Raw genomic sequence first — 18,369 nt, 5'->3', positions numbered from 1 at the left:
TGTTTTATTGATTGGTGATTTAAATATCTTGAAGTTTTTCCTTCATGGAAGAAAAGAAGGTAATTTTATTTAAAGAAACTGTCATTTTTTTCGATAAACCAATAATTTAACAATGCAGAATAAACATTCAGGAATAAAATATTATTCAAGTAACAGATAAACAGGAGAAATAACTTGAAATGACCAAATTTTTATTTGGCCGTAATAAATTTGGTAGCAATTTCGGCGTTTACAATTTAACCGCATATGTTTCATTTCCTGCGCATCGGAGACACGGTGAGGCACTGAACTCGGTGAGGTATAGACCGAAAATTCGGTGATTTCCGTTATTTCCACTAGGGCCTTGATTTCCACGGTGTTATTTGAGGTAGGTTGTTACAAGGCCCTATATACCAGGTAGGGTCGTCCGGCGATTCTACCTGATCGTGACGTCAGCTCGTGACGTCATCTGGGGGCAAGTCCTAAAGTCCCGTTTAAGTCCTATGCAAATGGGCTATTTTTGAAGCGCTGTAGAACAAACTCTGCTAAAGCTAGCACAAAACTAAGTGCATCATCGGAAAGCCAAGACATTTTTCTTCGAATTATCTAAGAAGCGTTTTTCACTAAACCCATTAGTTTTTCCAAAAATGCGTAAAAAAGCCCCCATGCCTCCGCCGCCTCCCATCCGCCGGCCGCCACGCCGCCGCGGTAGTGTAGTGGTTAGGATGCTTGCGCCGTAATCCAAAGATCGTGCGTTCGAATCTAGGCGCGGGTCGTACTTAAATCGAAATTGCAAGCAGAATATGTGTTTTTTTCTTGATAAATCACTTATATTACATTATATCACTTATATCATCATTCTGCCCTAATGTCAGCGCTTGGCATTCCTAAGGTTCAAGAGCTTCTCCGATCGCTTACGCTTCGCGGCTTTGCTCATCTGTTTCGCTCGGATCATAGGCTTAAGCAGATAATGATTCGCAGCCTTGCTGTTCTAGCTACTACGCCTTCAGAGTTAGACGGATCATTCTTGAGCTTTACACATAGCCTCGGAAATAATAATTTTGAAGTTACAATGAACATAGCATGTGGCAATATTGATGGTGAGCTTATTCGTGGCTCTTGTATGAATGATGGAATTGTGGACACAATCAAATTCCTGCTCAACAGCACTTGCTCTCATTCGCGTAAAATTCTTAGGCTCATAACAGTCACAAATGAAAGCACCAGGCACACAACTTGAACTAAAGTATACGTACTATCGATGGTTTTAGAATGTCCAATGATTGGCTCTTGTGAATGTCCTTGCGTGGCCTAGCATTGTTCTGCAGGCATTAATGTATGTACCTACCTGGCCCAATGTATATGTACTGCTACTTGTTATAACTGTCACCTCACCTTGTCACCTCACATTGTGTGTGTGATGCAAATAAATGTGATGATGGTGATGATGATTACAGCTAACCGTTCATCAAACTATCGATAACAATTGACTGAAACCCAAAATATAGAATACATTCTAATAAAACAAATTCAAATATGGCGGCCGTTGCGCCAGGCTCCGCCCCCGACTCCGCCCCTTCGTGTGACGTCATCTGTGCACTTGGACACACAGGGAGATAGGGGACGACATGGGCCTGGGTTGTTACTTGTTCGCCACAAATTTGTCAGGTGCATTGCTATAGATGTTTGAGCCTGAAGGCTATGCCAAGGCCATAGGGCTCCGTGCATGTCTGCTCACCATAGTAGATGCTCACCATAGTAGATAGGAAAGAGGCATAGGGAGCGGATGCTCATAGGATGCTGCCTCTTCTCAGTGTCATATGACGGTCATATCTGTTCTTGAATGCGTTGATGCTTGGACTCAGTACCACATGTTCAGGCAGTTGGTTCCACTGGTCCACAACTCTTGAGGAGAAAAATTGATTGCGTCTGTGCACCAGTCTGCAAAACGTGGCAGCCAGCTCGACGAGGTGTTTGGGGCAGCCGGAATCCTGCCCCAAATGGGGCAGTTGACTTCCGGGCAGCCCAATTTCTGCCCCAAATGGGGCATCTACTCGGGGCAGGTTAGATTATGCCCTAAATGAACTATGTATGTATGGCATAAAAACCACACATATAAATACATTGCCCGTGCAAATGCTGAAATCGGTCGCGGTATGATTCTTACTTCTTAGGTCTGGGGCGATTTGATCAAGGCTCGTGAAATTCACACACAAACCTTTCCTTGGTTGCTAATACGAAACACGGCGCGGAAAACATTCATAGCCCTGATGAAGGGAAATTTGAATATGGCAGCAGTTTCAAATGACAATTTCTGCGCTTTAGCGACGATTGTGGCGCAGCCCACTCTTTCTCGCGCGTTTCAACAATACTCCGCTTCTTTATTATTTTCTCCCGGTACCGTGCGCCCCGCCCCGGCCCCGGAATAGCCGAACTGAGCCGAACTCTGCCCCAACTTCTCAAAAGCTGCCCCGATTTCTGCCCCTGCCCCACAGTGTCTGCCCCGACGAGATCTCGTCGAACCCTGCCACGTTTTGCAGACTGGTCTGTGCAGCCGATGCCTTGGCTTTTGCAGTCTGAGAGCATGTCCGCGTGTCCTTTCCCTGTTTGTACTGGTCTCTAGTTTCAAAAACTCTTCTCCAGCATTCACCTTGTCATGTCCATTGTCCATGGACCAGCTTGTAGACTTCAAGCTCTTCAAGACTTCAAGCTCATGTCTCTTCCAATCCCAACTCACCAGGCAAAAAGAATCGCCTAGGGTATTTGCGCTTAGGTAAGGTACCTATTTTATTCGGAATTATTTGCAAAACATGTCTGAGTAGGTAGGTAACGGTCAGTGGTATTACATTGAAAGAAATGATAATTGTGAAATATGGAAATTTTCCATCCCAGACTGTGAAGTATGTCAATCATGACAAGATTTTGTTGGTGCTGTTGACTCCACCTTCTGCCTTGGCCTGCATGCTAGACTGAAAAAATACATGTTATGTCGAATATGTCTGGCATAGTGGCGGGATTGGGCCGAAAATTTCAGAGCATGTCAGGCCTAACTTTGCATGCGCAGAATTCAGCGCATGGCGGCTGCTTAATTTTTTGGCGCAGGGCGGCCAAGGAATTTTTTGGCGAAAGATGGTCGCTGAAGTTAGATGGCATGCTGGTCAATATAGCAGCAAATTCGCCCTGCCCGAGGTTTTAGAGAGGTTTCGGGACGTGATGTCCCCGCCCCCCAGATTGGAAAAAATACATGTTATGCTGAATATGTCCGGCGTAGTGGCGGGATTGCGCCGAAAATTTCCACGCACGTCCGGCGTAACTTCGCATGCGCCGAATTCAGCCCATGGTGGCGGACGCATTTTTCGGCGCAGGGTGGTCGCATATTTTCTTTTGGCGAAAGACGGTCACCGAATTTATGCGGCACGCTGGTCAATCCAGCAGCAGATTCGCCCCGCGGGCGGCTCTGGAGAGGTTGCGGGACGAAACGTCCCCGCCCCGGTCGTCGCGTGCTCGAACTGGCGAGCCGCCCTGAGTCTACTCAGCGGAGGAACGGCCGCCCAGGTGAGGCCTCAACCTTCGGCGTAGAGATAGGTATGGAAAACCTTGTTGAACGTCGCCACTCGCCAAGCGTCGTTAAGCAATAGCAGTGGGTTCCTGCCTACTGCAGTATCGAGGGGAATGAGAGCGCGGACGACCTGGCAAAACAGGCGGCCGCCCTGCCCTCAAACGACCGATCGCTGACCAGGGCGGTTCATTGTGCGTCGCGGCCTCGCATCAGTGGTGCGACAACTGTTCAGAATCACTATTCAAACTACTCCTCGGGAGCACGCCGCCGCTCCCTATCCCCGGAGAGGACCGAGAGGATGCCATTTCGGTGCACCAGATGAGGGCGGGCCACCGGGGCCGCTCGCTCCAGTACGGCACCGAACGGCTGTCTCCACTCTGCCGCGTGCTAGCAGTGCCCAGACAAGCGGTGCCCAGCGGCGCTCTGCACCGTGAGCCGAGAAGAGGGTGATGTGCCGGAGCACGTGCTGCTCCGCTGCCCGGCCCTCGCTGGCTCCCGCCGAGGTATTGGGTTTACGTGGAAATAAAAAACTCATTCGGACGCTCGAACATGGGAAAGCGTACAAGGCCCCGAAACACTGTCTGGTTGATATAGCCTTGATCAGTAGATGTGCACATGTGCTTCATATGAAAAGGGCTTAATTTTCGCACAAATAGGCACCTAATTTTTGGCGCAAATCACGCACAAATTTCGGCGCAAAACCGCATGCGCCGAATTTCGGCGCAAGCGGGTATCACGGGCGTCCGGCGTAGTGTATGGATGTTTTCCAGTCTGGCCCGCCCCGGGTGTACTGGCAGTGGGCTCCTGCCCACTGGCCAGTGGCCACTGCAGTATCCAGGGGAACGAGAGCGCAGACGATCTGGCAAAGCAAGCGGCCGCCCTGAACTTAAACGCCTGCTCGCTGACCAGGGCGGTTCATTGTGCGGCCTCGCATCAATGGCGCGACAACTGGTCCTAGTCACTACCTATTCAAGCCACTCCTCAAGTCCTCAGGAGCACGCCGCCGCTCCCTATCCCCAGAGAAGACTGAGGACGCCGTCTCAATGCACCAGATGAGGGCGGGCCACTAGGGCCGCTTGCTTTAGTACGTGCACCGAATCGGCTGTCTCCAATCAGCGGTGTGCCAGCAGTGCCCAGACAAGCGGTGCCCAGCGGCGCTCTGCACCGTGAGCCGAGAAGAGGCTGATGTGCTAGAGCACGTGCTGCTCTGCTGCCCGGTCCCTGCTGGTTCCCGCCAGTCTCGACCACACCGCTCCGCCGATTTTTGTGGACCGGGAACTTCCAGCTCCGGCTCACGGCATGACGCTACATTGCCCTCAGCGTATTGAGGTATTGGGCTTCCGTGGAAATATAAAACTTACCGGGACGCTCAAACATGGGAGAGCATCCAAAGCTCCGAAACACTCTGGTTGATATAGCCTTGATCGGTAGATGTGCACATGTGCTTTATATAAAAGTGGCTTGATTTTGGCACAAATAGGCACCCGATTTTCAGCGCAAATCATGCAAAATTTCAGTGCAAAATCGCCTGCGCCGAATTTTGACGCAAGAGGTTCTCACGGGCATCCGGCGTAGTGTGTGGACTGTGGATGTTTCCCAGTCTGGTCTGGTCTGCGCGCTGTGTTGCGAAGTGATACCCATTATACTGAGGTTCTTACAGATGTTGTGTGGCATATAATGTGCATGGAGCAACGCGGCCAACAGGCCCTTACAGGTACTGTTCAGCATTGCTTTGCTGGTGCAACCTTTTCTGGGAAAAAAGTGATGCATGAGATGATGTGGTCTGCCATGAAACAATTGATCTTTAATTGCAATTTTGCATAATAATCATGAGTGCAGGAGTGGCAACCATCTACCAAGTCTTGCTTGTTGCTGAATTGTACCAAGTTTTAGCCTGGTTGATGCAGGCTGGTGCAGTTCTGCCACACTAGCTGGTCCCAAGGCCCTATATACCGCTGGTCCGTTGTGTCGACACTGTTGGCTGTTGCTGTTTTTTTTTTTTGTGCATTATTGGTTCTTGCCTGGTAGGGCTTAGTGTTCCCAGACCAGGGCTGCGGTCTGCGGAATCGATGGATTTTAGGGTGACTCCGACTCCGACTCTGGCTTTAAACATCGACTCTGACTCCGACTCCGGACAGTTCTATTAAAATCCATATCACGATATTGAAGTTCATAATGGAGATGTTTTATCTTGCCTAAAACGGCAAGATAAAACATCTCCACTTGTGCGTTCCAAGGCTTTGTGTTGCAACTAGGTATGCATTTAAAATAACATGCAGAATTAAAAAGCAGGTTCTGGGCAATGCACTGTCTTCTGCTTCTTTCGCAAAAAAATGACTTTCCGACCAAATATAATTTCGAGCGCAATATCGTCAATCAAACAGGTGCAGTGTTCCATTTTTCAGACTTTTTGGTGGTAAATCGCACCTAATGGGGAAAATATTTTCATCCCTAAAATATGAATGACCGACGTAACTTCATCTCTGAAAAGAGTTTCATGTATTCCCAACAGCCAGTTCACATGTCACTTGACAGTTGATGCACCCACATCCTTTCGTTCCACACCCTGTCAAGATCGTGACATGAAATCCTGGTTTATCAGTTGGCATAAAAATTCGCATTACACCATTTTGCAAAAATACTTCAGTTATTTACTTTCTTTTTTCTCATCCTAGGATTTTTTCTCTTCATCGGCACACCCAACCAATTTCCAATTTTAGAACACTGAACAGGTGCAGTGCATGACGTTGAGCCATGCGGCGTTAACTCCGACTCCGGAGTCGGAGTCGGCAAGATTTGAAGACTCTGACTCCGACTCCGAGCAGAACTGTCGACTCCGACTGTGACTTTGCAGCCCTGTCCCAGACTGCAAAACATGACAGGTTTCGATGAGATATCGGGTGTTCACACTGCACGGAGCCTCCGCTAGTCTTCCTTAGCAGTGCATTACAAATCTCAGGCGTTCAAGGCATGGTCCAGGCGCGCAGACGTGCATTAACGAATCAGAGGGTATATGCCTGGTCCTGGAGAGATCTAACTTGAAGCTTGCTAACGAACAAATGTGAAATGCGCGGACGGATGTTTGCGGAAGTGTTTACCAAGCCTATCAGCCTACTGTCTGAGGGATAGGCAGAGGAAAAGGAACCCATTATCAGGGATCTTATGATGTGTTGATCTCATATCTCATGACATATCATTCTCATCTGCAATGCCTACGCCTATTGGCCTAGTGATAGTGGTTGTTTAAAAGAATAGGTACTCTGCTGCTAAGTGCTTGCTCATTGCTAACCTGTCTGGTTTTCCTTTCAACAGGTTTACTATTAAGGGTTATATGAGAAAAGGAGAGCCCTAGAAGTAGACACCATGTCAGTGCTAGAACTGAAGGTAAGATGATCAATGACAATTGGGAGACTTTTTGGATGGTGCAAAGTTAGTGAGTTTAAAGAACCACTGTCTCAGGTTTCTGTAGTAAAATGTGTCGAGCCTTACTGTAAAACCTGGTTTGTTTTGCTGATAAGTTTTGTTTTGAGAACAGTTACATTGACATTTTCCTTTTTTAGTCCCAGCAACTTGTGCTGCTTGCCTCCCTCAGTTATTTTTAGCTTAGAAACTCAAGTGTAACCGAAGGTTTGTTGTCAATAGTTAAAACACTATTCTTTAGAATTGTGTTTTTTCTATTGAAAAACAAATCTGAGTTCCTTGACAATTTGGCAAAAGTGAATCTGTAAGTGAATATACTGTGCATGCCCTGATTATATAGATATGTGTCTTAAGTAATACTAAACACTGAGTCTAGATGCACTGAATCTATCAATGCACATCAAACATCACAGATCCCAAACCTATTTTCAGGATGACAAGTCATTGAATACTGAAGCTACTGTAACAGCTCAGGAGTTTGTAAAGAAGTTCTATGAAGTTCTTGACAAGCGACGACATGTAAGTTTTTTTTCATTGTGTCCTGATCTAAAGTTAATCGGTTTGCAATAAAAGTTTTGTGTGATTCTATAGATTTAGCTGTTAAATTTTATTTAATGCTATGAACGTCTATGCCCTGTGCAGTGTGCAGTCCCAACACCCTAAAACCAAAATCATCCCTTGCAACGAAAGCTGATCACTGACACACTGACCAGCTGCTGGATACACCATGCTCCCCAATTCTGACCATCTACTCATGACTGCGTCTCGCCAGACACTCTCCAAGTTATACCTGGACACGGGAACGCTGGTGTGGAACGGTAACAGCGTGACCGGGGCGGACGCCATACAGGCCTTTCTGGAGACGCTGCCCACCTCCGAACATACGGTCATCTGTGTGGACGCCCAGGCTGTGTCAAGTGAGTGTGACGGTGGACAGGGGAATATAGTGGGGTGGCCGAGGAGTGGCCGCAGTTTATGGAATAATGAGGGAAACGGCGGTGGAGATGTGTTGACTAGAGGCTGTTGCGTTGAGGTGATGAATTGTCGGATTGGCAATTAATGTGCGTGCAGTGTATTGTTCACGTGTTTTAGCCGCTATTTTTATGGCGTAATTTGGTAGCATTTCCAACAAATCGTCAGCCTTTCTCTCCGACGAATGTTGTACGAGGACTTTTAATGCCATTAGTCTGTGTGTCTGCTCAGCCGCCAATATGGTACGGCAACTGTTCCTCGTCCGTCAGTCTGACTCACGCGTCAGTGTTTCTGCCGCATATGGTTGGTGACTGTTCTCTCATCCCTAAGTCTGACTCGCTATCTTTCCCGGCCGGCCAGGCGCGGCGGTGGACGCCCAGACCACGGTGCTGATCGTCGTCTCGGGCCAGGTGCGGCTGAAGAATACCACACGCAGCTTCCAGCAGCACTTCATGCTGACCGCGCAGGAGCGCAAGTGGAAGGTGGTCACCGACTGCTTCCGCTTCCAGGAGCTGGTCAGCTGAGCGGCATCGCTGGATCATTTTGCATACGTGACTCCTCGTGGAAAACGAGGAACGGAAAACATTTGCATAGTGATTGGGACCAAAGCACCGTTGTCTGAGATGAAAATGACGCGACCTTCTCACGAGTGAACCCTTTCGTCAATGCAGTGCCTTCAAGGTTCTGTGAAGAACGCTTATCGCTCGTAGATTGAGCTCACCCTGGCCGACACTGTCGAGAATCTTGGTCCCACTTTCCACTGTCTGCAGTGCTGCCGGCTGGTCGGCGTTCCCGCGCCACAGAGCCACCTGACGGGAGGAAGGGACAAATACTACCCCAGGCAGGCGAGTATCGACCGGATCTCAACGACGATATTGACGGTAGCCTTGTTCGTCATTTGATCTGGTTCATCTGCGCTGGTACCGTCATGAGAATTGAACACTCTGTGTCTTATGAACAAGGTTCTGCCGCGACTTACACCATTTTCGGCCGCTCTCATGTGTGATGATAGGCGTACGGTTGTCTTATTGACTGTTGTGATGCCTGGACCGCTCACTGTGTTCTGTGAGCTGTGATGTCACGAGTTAAGCTCCTCGTTGGTGAGCGGTTTCAGTGTCTGTTTGTCGTACATCTATCGCCGCAGCGCTGGCATTTGTGAACCGTTTGAGTATGTTCGGTGATGAAAATGGGACGTGAACTCCTAACAGAACGGGATGTGGAAGATACATCGGCCGCGCACGGCTACAAGCGCACAATGCGACTGGTGGGGCGATTTACATGGTCCTCCGTGTCCTTGCTGAGTCACGCAACGTTATTTCAGGCCTAAATACGCTAACCGGAAACGACAGAAAATCAACATTTGAGTACAGTGCCAGTGATCGCAGTGTGAAGTGTATCGTACATTCATGGTTTTGACCAAAAAGTGCGCATGTTTTTTTTCGTCGCTAAATAAATTTCGACGGCTTTGTATTATACTATTATTTTTATATGATAGATGGACGTGGATTGTAACAAACTTTTGATACGGATATTTTGAAAACGGGCATAATAACATGCACTAGATAAGTGTCGTAGGTAACCGTAAATAGGTAAACGGTTACCTACGACACCTATTTTAACGGGCATCGTACCATCATCCCGAGATTTCACTTACAGTAAAGATACCATAATCCAGCGGAAGTGAGCTCGAAGCGTGCGTTCACAGCACGGACAGTCCCGATTACACTCCGAGTCCGAGCTGGTTGAAGATAACACAAGAAATAGGTACCTACACAAGAAAACGCACACACTTACGGATACGAAATACACAACGCGAACGCCGAACACGCACCTACTTGGTGGAACCCGCACGAAGCCGCGTTCATAACTATGTACACACAGACTCGTTTGCCTTTCATAGTCCAAGAGTCATGAGGCTAGCTACTATGGCTACTCTGGCTAGGCTTAAGCCCCTTTTTTACAGCACGGGCAAATCTGGCTGGAGGCAACTGCGTTAGCTTGAGGGGGAGAGTATTTAGGAGCGCCGCGGCACGGTAGGCGAATCTACGTTTTCCGGTCTCTAGTCGGGGTCGCGGTAAGTGGAAAAGGTGGTCTTGGCGAGTAGACCTTGCTCGTGTTTGGGAATTTTTGGAAAATAGGGTCGCGATCTCCTCGGGTTCACCTCTCTGGATGGCCTTGTGCGCCGTGATAAGGGTATGGTATTCAGCCATTGTTTTAGGTGCCATCCAGCCGAGTTGGTCCCGGAGATGGGAGACATGATCAAATTTACGGCGACCGAAAATGACTCTAGCGGCAAAGTTAAGAATTTTCTGAATGCGATCGAAGTTCTTTTGGCTACCATTACCAAATACGGAGAGACAGTACTGGATCCGTGACATGACGAGAGCCACCACTAGTGTCTTGGTGACACCGTCGGGGAGGTAGTGGCGGACATGGGAGAGGCCAATTAGGAGACCCGTGCATCGGCGACTGAGCTCGGACACATGCGCGTCCCAGGACAGGGTGCCGTCGAAGATAACGCCCAGGTTGCCCACCTGCTTGCATGGCACTAGTTTGGTGTCGCGAAAAGAAACGGTGAAAGCAGGTATGCTTCTCAAATTTTGCCGACTGCCGAAAACCATGAGCTGAGTTTTAGCAGTGTTTACTTTAAGAGCATTTGCACTGAACCAATGGTCGAGAGACGCCAGTGACGCTTCCAAGCGCGAGATGAGTCCCCTAAGGTCGTTTAAAGGGCCACTCACCAACAATTGAGTATCATCAGCGTACTGGAAGACTGCTGCATCCTCAGAATAAAGTGATAGATCATTGGAAAATACCGTGAAGAGTAAGGGACCGAGTGCCGAGCCTTGAAAGACGCCCATAGAGTTGGGGAGAGGTTGTGATAATACCCGGCGACCGGACTCGTCCTTCAATGACACACTCTGTGTGTGACCCTGGAGGTAAGCGGCAAACCAGGATGTCTCTATGCCGTGCATTGCCAATTTAGCGAGTAATAACTCATGGTTGATGACATCAAAACATTTGCTTAAATCAATAAGGCATAGCATAGAGACATCCCCCCTATCGGTGGCGGCCAGGATTTGGTCACTGACGGACAGAAGTGCTGTCTCAGTTGAGTGCCGGGGTCAGAAACCGTGCTGGGTATTGGCCAGAAGATGGTTTTGGGAGAGATAGCGATAGAGCTGTTTGTGAATGACTCGCTCGACCACCTTCATAATGACAGGTACTAAGGAGATAGGTCGAAAATTAGTGGGATCAGATGGGTTTCCAGACTTGAAGATGGGGTGAACTATAGAGTGTTTCCAATGAAAGGGGATATCGGACCTTGAGATGCAAGTGTTAATGATGTGAAGGATAACGTCACCGATAGATGGGAAAGCAGTTTTCAGCATGCGAATGCAGACGCCATCAGACGCACAGGCGGCAGAATTGCGCATATTGAAAACGGTGTGACCGAGTTCACCGAGAGAGATAGGTCTGGGCTTAAATCTACCGGTTACGACACGCGGCAAACGGCCAATTTGCTCAACAACTGGATTTTGGTCACGGATCTCTGTAGCGACGCGGGGACCCACAGAAACGAAAAAAGAATTTAAAACGTCAGCCGATACATCAGGTTGAACACTAGGTCCGTCTTTCTTACCAGCCACAACCGACCTAATACTTTTCCACACCTTGTTGGGACCCCGCCCACTAATCTCTCTGTGAAGTTCGCCGCGTCGGTCTCGTCGCACTGCGGCCCGGACAGTTCGGTTTAAGTCTTTGTAAACCTCCGACTTTCTACCGAACTGCTGTAACGCGGTACGACGTTGATCCATGATTTTAAGTGTGGCGGGGGTAACTGGTGGTGCTGTAGGATTACGGATGGTAATATTCTTTATAGGTGCGTGATCGTCAAAAATCGGCAGAAATTCGGTCAGGAAAGCATCCCACTGGTCACTTACGTTCGTGGCACTAAACACGCCCTCCCAGTGTAATCGCCACGCCGGAGTGTAATCGCCACGCCGTTTGTGGATTGCTCTTGATCGTCAATACATACATACATACATACATACGTCTACCAATTCGGCTGCATTGATCGACTGAGTAGCCAGGCATCAGCACCAAACATGTGACACAGCCGAGGCGGGCATTGCAAACCGTTTATGCTCAGAATATCTGGCCTTTAACATCAAACGCTGTGGCATCGGCCGGTTTGATGGCCGGGCATGGTTGGATTCATCCGTCACCGATGCAGGGCACTTCCGGGTCGACCGGTCCCCATTCAGCCATTCAGCGTCAGACCTAGCGCGTGGCTTGCGGTGCAGCCTACTTTCAGGCGTCTACCGTGGTGCCATCTATCGGCCACGTTATAAGCTCATGGCCGGTGTGCGGCATTGGGTGTGCGCTGCAAATGCGTTGAACCCCGCCCGTCAGTCTCTTCGGGCTTAGCGCGTGCCCTGCGGTACAGTCTACTTTCAGGCGTCTACCGTGGTGCCATCTATCGGCTGCGCTGTTAACTTAGGGTCGGCAGCGTCAGGCTCAGCGCGTGCTTTGCGGTACAGTCGTGTACAGGTTGATGGTCCCATACTCTTTATCCACCGGGTTCCTATGGCTCAGCATTGGCAGCAGCCGCCTGGTACCGGTAGGCTGTGCCGCATGACCCGAGAGTGAAGCGGCACAGCCTGCCCACACTATATGACACCGGCTCGGGTCGCTTGGTAGAGCGATTTGACCGCACGCTGCGTTACACCGGCTGGGGGGGGGGGTAAGGGTCAGGCCTGTCTATTTGGCTCGGCTCGGTGGATGAGGCGGGCTGGAGTGTGGTGTGGGGCGGAGGTGATGTGGGGAGTGAGTGAGCGGACCTGGGGCTGGGTGTGTGTGGTCACTTGTCGCATAGAACCGATTGTAATCCACCCTCCAAAAATTCGCTTTAGAGATATTCACAAAACCCTGGGGGGGTTCAAACACCCATCTCCCAAGTGGGGTGCGGAATAGAGATGCACCAAATTTGCAATTTCATTACCCGCCCCGCCCCGCAGCTACCCCTTGCCCAACCACAACTACCCGCAAGCTGATTTTGGCTGAGCCGAACCCGCAAATAACCCGCAATTTTAAAAACCTGCCTTTGCAAGGAAAAAATACAGCTGGGTCAATGCTAGAGCTATATAAACCTTACTTGCTTCATTGTTGTGCAGAAAAAGACAGCCAAACAAATAGTAAGGACTTGAAATTGCTATGCTAAGTCCTCAGGAAGTGCACACTGGATAATGGAAAACGAATAATGCATCAATACATTTGAAATTCCTTTCTGAAAAGAATTCAGTAAAATCTTTCTCTCATCTTACCCTTCAGCATTGGCTGAGGATCAAAATTTCACTCTGGTTCCTCTCAATGTTAGGCTTCTGGAATGATACTGTTATCAAAATGAATGTTGATATAAAAAGATATGCGTTTTCCAGTTAAAAATAAATAGTGGCACGGTGAATAATGCGTATCCAGTCGATCTACACATAAAACAAATCATGCAAAAGCCCAGCAAAATCCAACTAACCAATGAACCACGCATTTTTGGAAACATGCGTCAGAAGCGTCACCAACAGCTGATTGCAAGGAATGTTACAGCGACTAAATTATTGGAGCCGTAGTTAGTGCGAACTTGTTGCGAAAACACCGTTGTATAATGCATATTAATGTGCCATTCTGATAATATTATTTTACACAACAGCTAAAGTTTTACAATTCAGAGGTTAATCACCGGTTAGGAAATAAAGAGACAGTAAATACTAAATAAAATGTAATAATTTTATAGTTGGTCTTGGTAATGCTCTCCGGCTGATCCTCTCTCGGCAATCGGCATACAAATGATAAGGACGTAAAAAGACAAAAGAAATAAATGCGACCAGCTACGTGGTTTTGTAACATGTATAACTGCTATTTTGAGGTATTCAAAAACCAAGACAGAAAAATTGATTGTAAAATTATTATTGCGTCATCAATGACAGCTTTCCTTCGCTTCAGAGACCAAAATTGACGCAGTCAAATGCCAATCCTTGTCAGAATGTCGAAAGTGCGCCAGTATTGTATTGCGCTATGTTTGGGCCGCATGCCAGTCAATATTTTGATTTTTTGTAAGGGCAATTGCAGGTAATTGGTGTGTTATTTTCGTAATGTAGGGTGGGACAGAACATAGAGTAGGATAGGTAATCAATGAATTTGCATCAATTTTTTTTTAGCTCTGTTTTATGCCGACCAGACGCAAATAAAGTAACATGTGGCATTTGCTCTGATTTTCAACATCAACAATAACATCTCATTTTAGTCTGGGCTCTTCCATAATGTATATCTAGTGCACGCTGCACATAGACTTCAGTTCAGCTTCCTATAAGTTTGCTTTCAGGTTCTTTAATGTTTTATGGAATGCTTTCATCAGCATTTATTTATGCTTTGTAGTTTGTTGTTTGTACCCTGGTTTGGTCATTGCTAGACTGTAGATGCTATTGCTGGTTGTTTTCAGTTTTGCATTTGAAATTTGCTTCCTTGATATATTTTTATATTTGGTTCTGTTTTAAAAGTTGTTTTGATGAGTATTGTATTGTTAACCTGAGCAAATGCACTTGGCATTGTGTTTTGCATCTAAAAAAAAAAAAAAAATATATAGGTTCTAAAGTCTGACCGCCAAATACCCGCCACACGACAAGTTTTGCTTCTCGAACCCGCCAAAAACCCTGTGGGTTTTGAAAACCCGCAGAAAGCGGGTTTGCGGGTTCAAAAAGGGCATCTCTAGTGCGGAAGGACAGGTAAGGGTTCATACGGTCTCCTCATGAATTGCAGCAAAGAAAGAAAACAGACCTGTCACCAAATAATCTTTCTGAAAAGTGGACTAATCGCATAGCCTCGGACACAGAAATAAACATCCAGCACGCGAAGCGTCTCGAACCGGGCCTCTCACTACCGGTCAGTTTGACAGTCTAGCACTCCTACGCTGAGCTACACCGGATGGTGGCCACGGCCGGGGCAAAGTCTGGGCGGGCGGGCGGCGGGGCCGGGAGGTCGGCAGCAAAGTCAATGAATGTTTTTGTGGTTTCGGGTGCCGGTCGCTCTAGCTTGGTGGAGTGATGATGGATCATTGGCAAAACGTTCAACGTGGAGTCCCGGTTCGAGCCTCATCGGGGATCCGGCTACTTTTCTGAGTTAGGATCTGGTTTGATTTTAGTGGTTGCGAGCCCTTTACACGGTTTTATATCTACATACATGTCGATTGTCGATTGATTGATTGATTCATTCATTCATTCGTTCATTTAATACATGTCGACATTTAGCATACGAATTGACATCCAGGATCAATCCGATCAATCTACCATTTTCATAAGCGTATTGCCTAAATATCATGCATGTATGTGGCACAAGACATATGGTTGCCTCGATACCGTGCCAAATCACGTTTTGCACAATGCCCAAGTAAATTATATTCGCTGGGTCTTCCGTGCATTGTGCTTAGCAAAAACAGGAATGCAATTGTTAAGCGACGCAAAATGTGCAACGCAGCAAGTGACCACACACACCCACCCAGCCCCCATGGTCCACCAACACGCCCCACACCACTCGCCAGCCCACGCCAACCACCGAGACGAGCCCCTCCCCCCGCGCTGGTCTGACGCGACAGCTGGTCTACAAAGCGCTCCACCCGGCGACCCGAGCCGATGTCAAACGGCGTGGGTAGACTGTGCCGCTTCACTCTCGGGTCATGCGGCACAGCCTACCGGTACCAGGCGGCTGCTGCCAATGCTGAGCCATAGGAACCCGGTGGATAAAGAGTAGGGGACCATCAACCTGTACACGACTGTACAGCCTAACTTCAGGCGTCTAGCGTGCTGCCATCTATCGGCAACGCTATAAGCTCACGTCGGGCTGGCGCTGCCGCGTAACGAACGATCGTTGCGTAAAAGGTACCTACTCGCAATTAACCTTCGCCCCAGTGGGGGGCATATGTTACCACCCTGTCGCGTTTTTTGCGTGTGAATAAAAAACCGCGGCGCGTAGCGCCGCGCCACTTGGGGTAGCTTTTGGTACATCAATTTGGGACAATGTGTGAAATTTTTGACCCCAGGTCATGTCAGATCAGGTCACCAGGTCAAGTTAACTGACCAAGCCTAAAAAGTTTGCAATCATGTCCAGCGTGCAGTGTTTGTCAGAAAGGTTTTAAACTTGGTGGATTGCATGCTGTTATGGGCGCCTACAAGTTGTATATCTCCGATTTTTTTATATCCGTGACCTAAGGTCAGGTCAGTGGCGTGACCTTTCCATTACAAGTCAATGGAGAAAATGAAAATGCCTCTAGATCCGTGTGTACGCATAGGAACAGTCCAAATATTTCAGAATCACAATGATTTGGACCACCCGTAATGACCAAGGTGTCATTTTTGCTGATAGCCTCTAGAAAGGTGATCCGAGGTCTTTTGAGGCTACAAACAGATTTTTGCCAATAACTCGCGATTGGAAAGAGATAAAACGCTGGGGATGGTCTCATTGTTTTTGTCTTGTTGAGACGCATCAACTGATATGCAACATGACCTTTTCCGGTCAGGTCATGACCTTGACCTGAGGTCAAATTTTCAAGTTGACCTTTCAAGGTCAAATTATACTTCATTCGACGCGTCTCGGCGAGGGGAACACGATTCTGGCAATAGAAATGTCGTAGCTTTTTGTAGTCGAAAGTTATTGTCGAAAAACACTTTTCGTAAAAACAGCTATTTTTGGAGTTTTTGCCCTCTGGAGGCTAAACCGTTGACCTGAGGTCAATTTTGATAATAATCTTATCAAAAGAAGAGTTCAAAAGCTATCGGTTGCTTTTCCATGCGTTTTTCTAGCTACCATAGTTCCTGAGATATCGGCATGTTTTCTGAAAAAATATAATGACAATTGGCAAATTTTGACCTTTGATGACCTCTGGTGACCCCAATATTGCTCTAAGATGAAAAATGACTGAAATACTTTCAAACTTACGCATTGAGAGCTATCGACGGCTTTTTACCGCGTCTTTCTAGCCCTCTTAGTTTTTGAGTTAGAGGTGGGTGGTAAAATATGCCCCCCCCCCCCCCACTAGGGCAAAGTTGGCTGAGACCGCCACTGGGGCGCGGGTTCTGCTTCTTTCCATCTTTCCAAATAAAACTACAATACCTATATGAGCATTTAGGCATTAACATACCAACATTTATCTAGATGCATGGGCATAACTATATTTGACACGAATAATGGAAACAGTGAAATAAGTGAGAAATAGATGAAATAGTTGAAATAGGTGAGCAAGTGAGAATAGGTGTTGTTTTATATAGGCCGGGTGCCTGGTAGAGTCCAAGTCCCACCAATTAGAGCATCGACCTTTTCACATTAACTTTTTGACATTGTATGGCAAAAATCGTTTTTATATCCTAAAACGAGCCATTAGAACCCTACCAATAATTTTTCAGAGAGTGACGCCGTTTGCGAGGAGCACCTACCTATTTATACACACTACACTCATATATACCTGTCACTTCGCTCCACTTGTGAATAATGCAGCACTCACGTTCAGGTCCTAACGGATAAATGTTGATATTCGGAACGAGAGAGAAGAAGAATAACACCTTAGCATTGTTTCTTGCCGCCTCTCGCACTAACGCGTAGACATTATACCGGTATGGGCAGTAAAAAGGAAGGAAAACGTACGTAATAAACCCAGCAGTAAATAGTTTTATAGCACCCAAGTTTTTATTGTTGATGCGCCTACACATATGAATAGAACCATACTTTTACTACACAGTAGTGCCTCGCATCATTTTATATGCCGCCCCGTCTGGAAAACCAAAAAGGAGTGGGTATAGCCACCTGGATCACCCACGCATTAACAGGGGCTTCGCCACCGGGGAGGGGGGGGGGGGGAGATCGTGGGGATCCTGACTTCCCCCTGCAATAATTTTACTGCCGTAATGCAGCCTATGGTATAACTATAAAAATGTGCATTTTGTTGGGCCGGACCACGGCAATTCTGAGACTATGGCGGAGCTCCTGGGCATTACTAGAGGCAGTGTCTTCTTTCTTCCCTTCCGGGTGGCGGCGGGGGGGGGGGGGGAGGGTACTGCGGTTCAGCCGCCGAATGATGGGTGAGTTCCGGAGGTAGGTATTAGCCGGCCCAGCGCGCCAGGTCGGCGGCCAGTCCGGGCCTGTCCCGGAGCCAGCCGTGAGCACCCATCTCCACCCGAGTCATGTCCGAGCCGGACGGCTGTGGCCGGGGCCGACCCCTCACCTACCTGTGGCAGCGCTCGGCACGCCGCTCGGCCGGCTCAGCAGGGCTCCAGGTCGGGCGACGGTACCGCGCCGCGGATCAGCACGGCTGTCGCCAGAGACGTGAGGCGGCGCTCGATGGGCAGCGGCGGCCGGTGACCGGGACAGATTCGGCCGGCCGCCGAGCTGGGTAAGCC

General features: G+C 48.2%; 1 protein-coding gene across 11 annotated transcripts; it reads left to right on the top strand.

Moving 5' to 3' along the window:
- Window positions 1-176: 176 nt before the first annotated feature.
- LOC122370256 (NTF2-related export protein 2-like) lies at window positions 177-9,400 on the top strand. 11 transcript variants are annotated; one of them, XM_043345701.1, is made up of 5 exons: window positions 177-276; window positions 6,851-6,922; window positions 7,391-7,477; window positions 7,731-7,875; window positions 8,291-9,400. In XM_043345701.1, exons 2-5 carry the CDS (start codon window positions 6,902-6,904, stop codon window positions 8,452-8,454), a joined length of 417 nt encoding a protein of 138 aa, XP_043201636.1. In that variant the 5' UTR covers window positions 177-276; window positions 6,851-6,901; the 3' UTR covers window positions 8,455-9,400. The 11 variants fall into 11 exon arrangements, with proteins under 11 accessions (XP_043201636.1, XP_043201647.1, XP_043201639.1 ...); XM_043345712.1 differs by having other exon boundaries at window positions 259-293; XM_043345704.1 differs by having other exon boundaries at window positions 276-367.
- Window positions 9,401-18,369: the final 8,969 nt, after the last annotated feature.

The sequence above is a fragment of the Amphibalanus amphitrite genome, unplaced genomic scaffold, assembly GCF_019059575.1.
Source record: "Amphibalanus amphitrite isolate SeventyFive unplaced genomic scaffold, NRLGWU_Aamphi_draft 001114F_arrow, whole genome shotgun sequence".
Taxonomy (NCBI): Eukaryota; Metazoa; Arthropoda; class Thecostraca; order Balanomorpha; family Balanidae; genus Amphibalanus; species Amphibalanus amphitrite.
The sequence above is the reverse complement of the archived record's forward strand: the minus strand, read 5'-3'. Positions and strand labels throughout refer to the sequence as shown.

Bases quoted from the DNA above. Each gene is read 5' to 3' on its own strand.
- LOC122370256 (XM_043345701.1), top strand. From the start codon at position 6,902: ATGTCAGTGCTAGAACTGAAG. The intron at 7,478-7,730 runs GTAAGTTTTTTT...GCGTCTCGCCAG, and splicing joins TTCTTGACAAGCGACGACAT to ACACTCTCCAAGTTATACCT. The intron at 7,876-8,290 runs GTGAGTGTGACG...CCGGCCGGCCAG, and splicing joins GGACGCCCAGGCTGTGTCAA to GCGCGGCGGTGGACGCCCAG.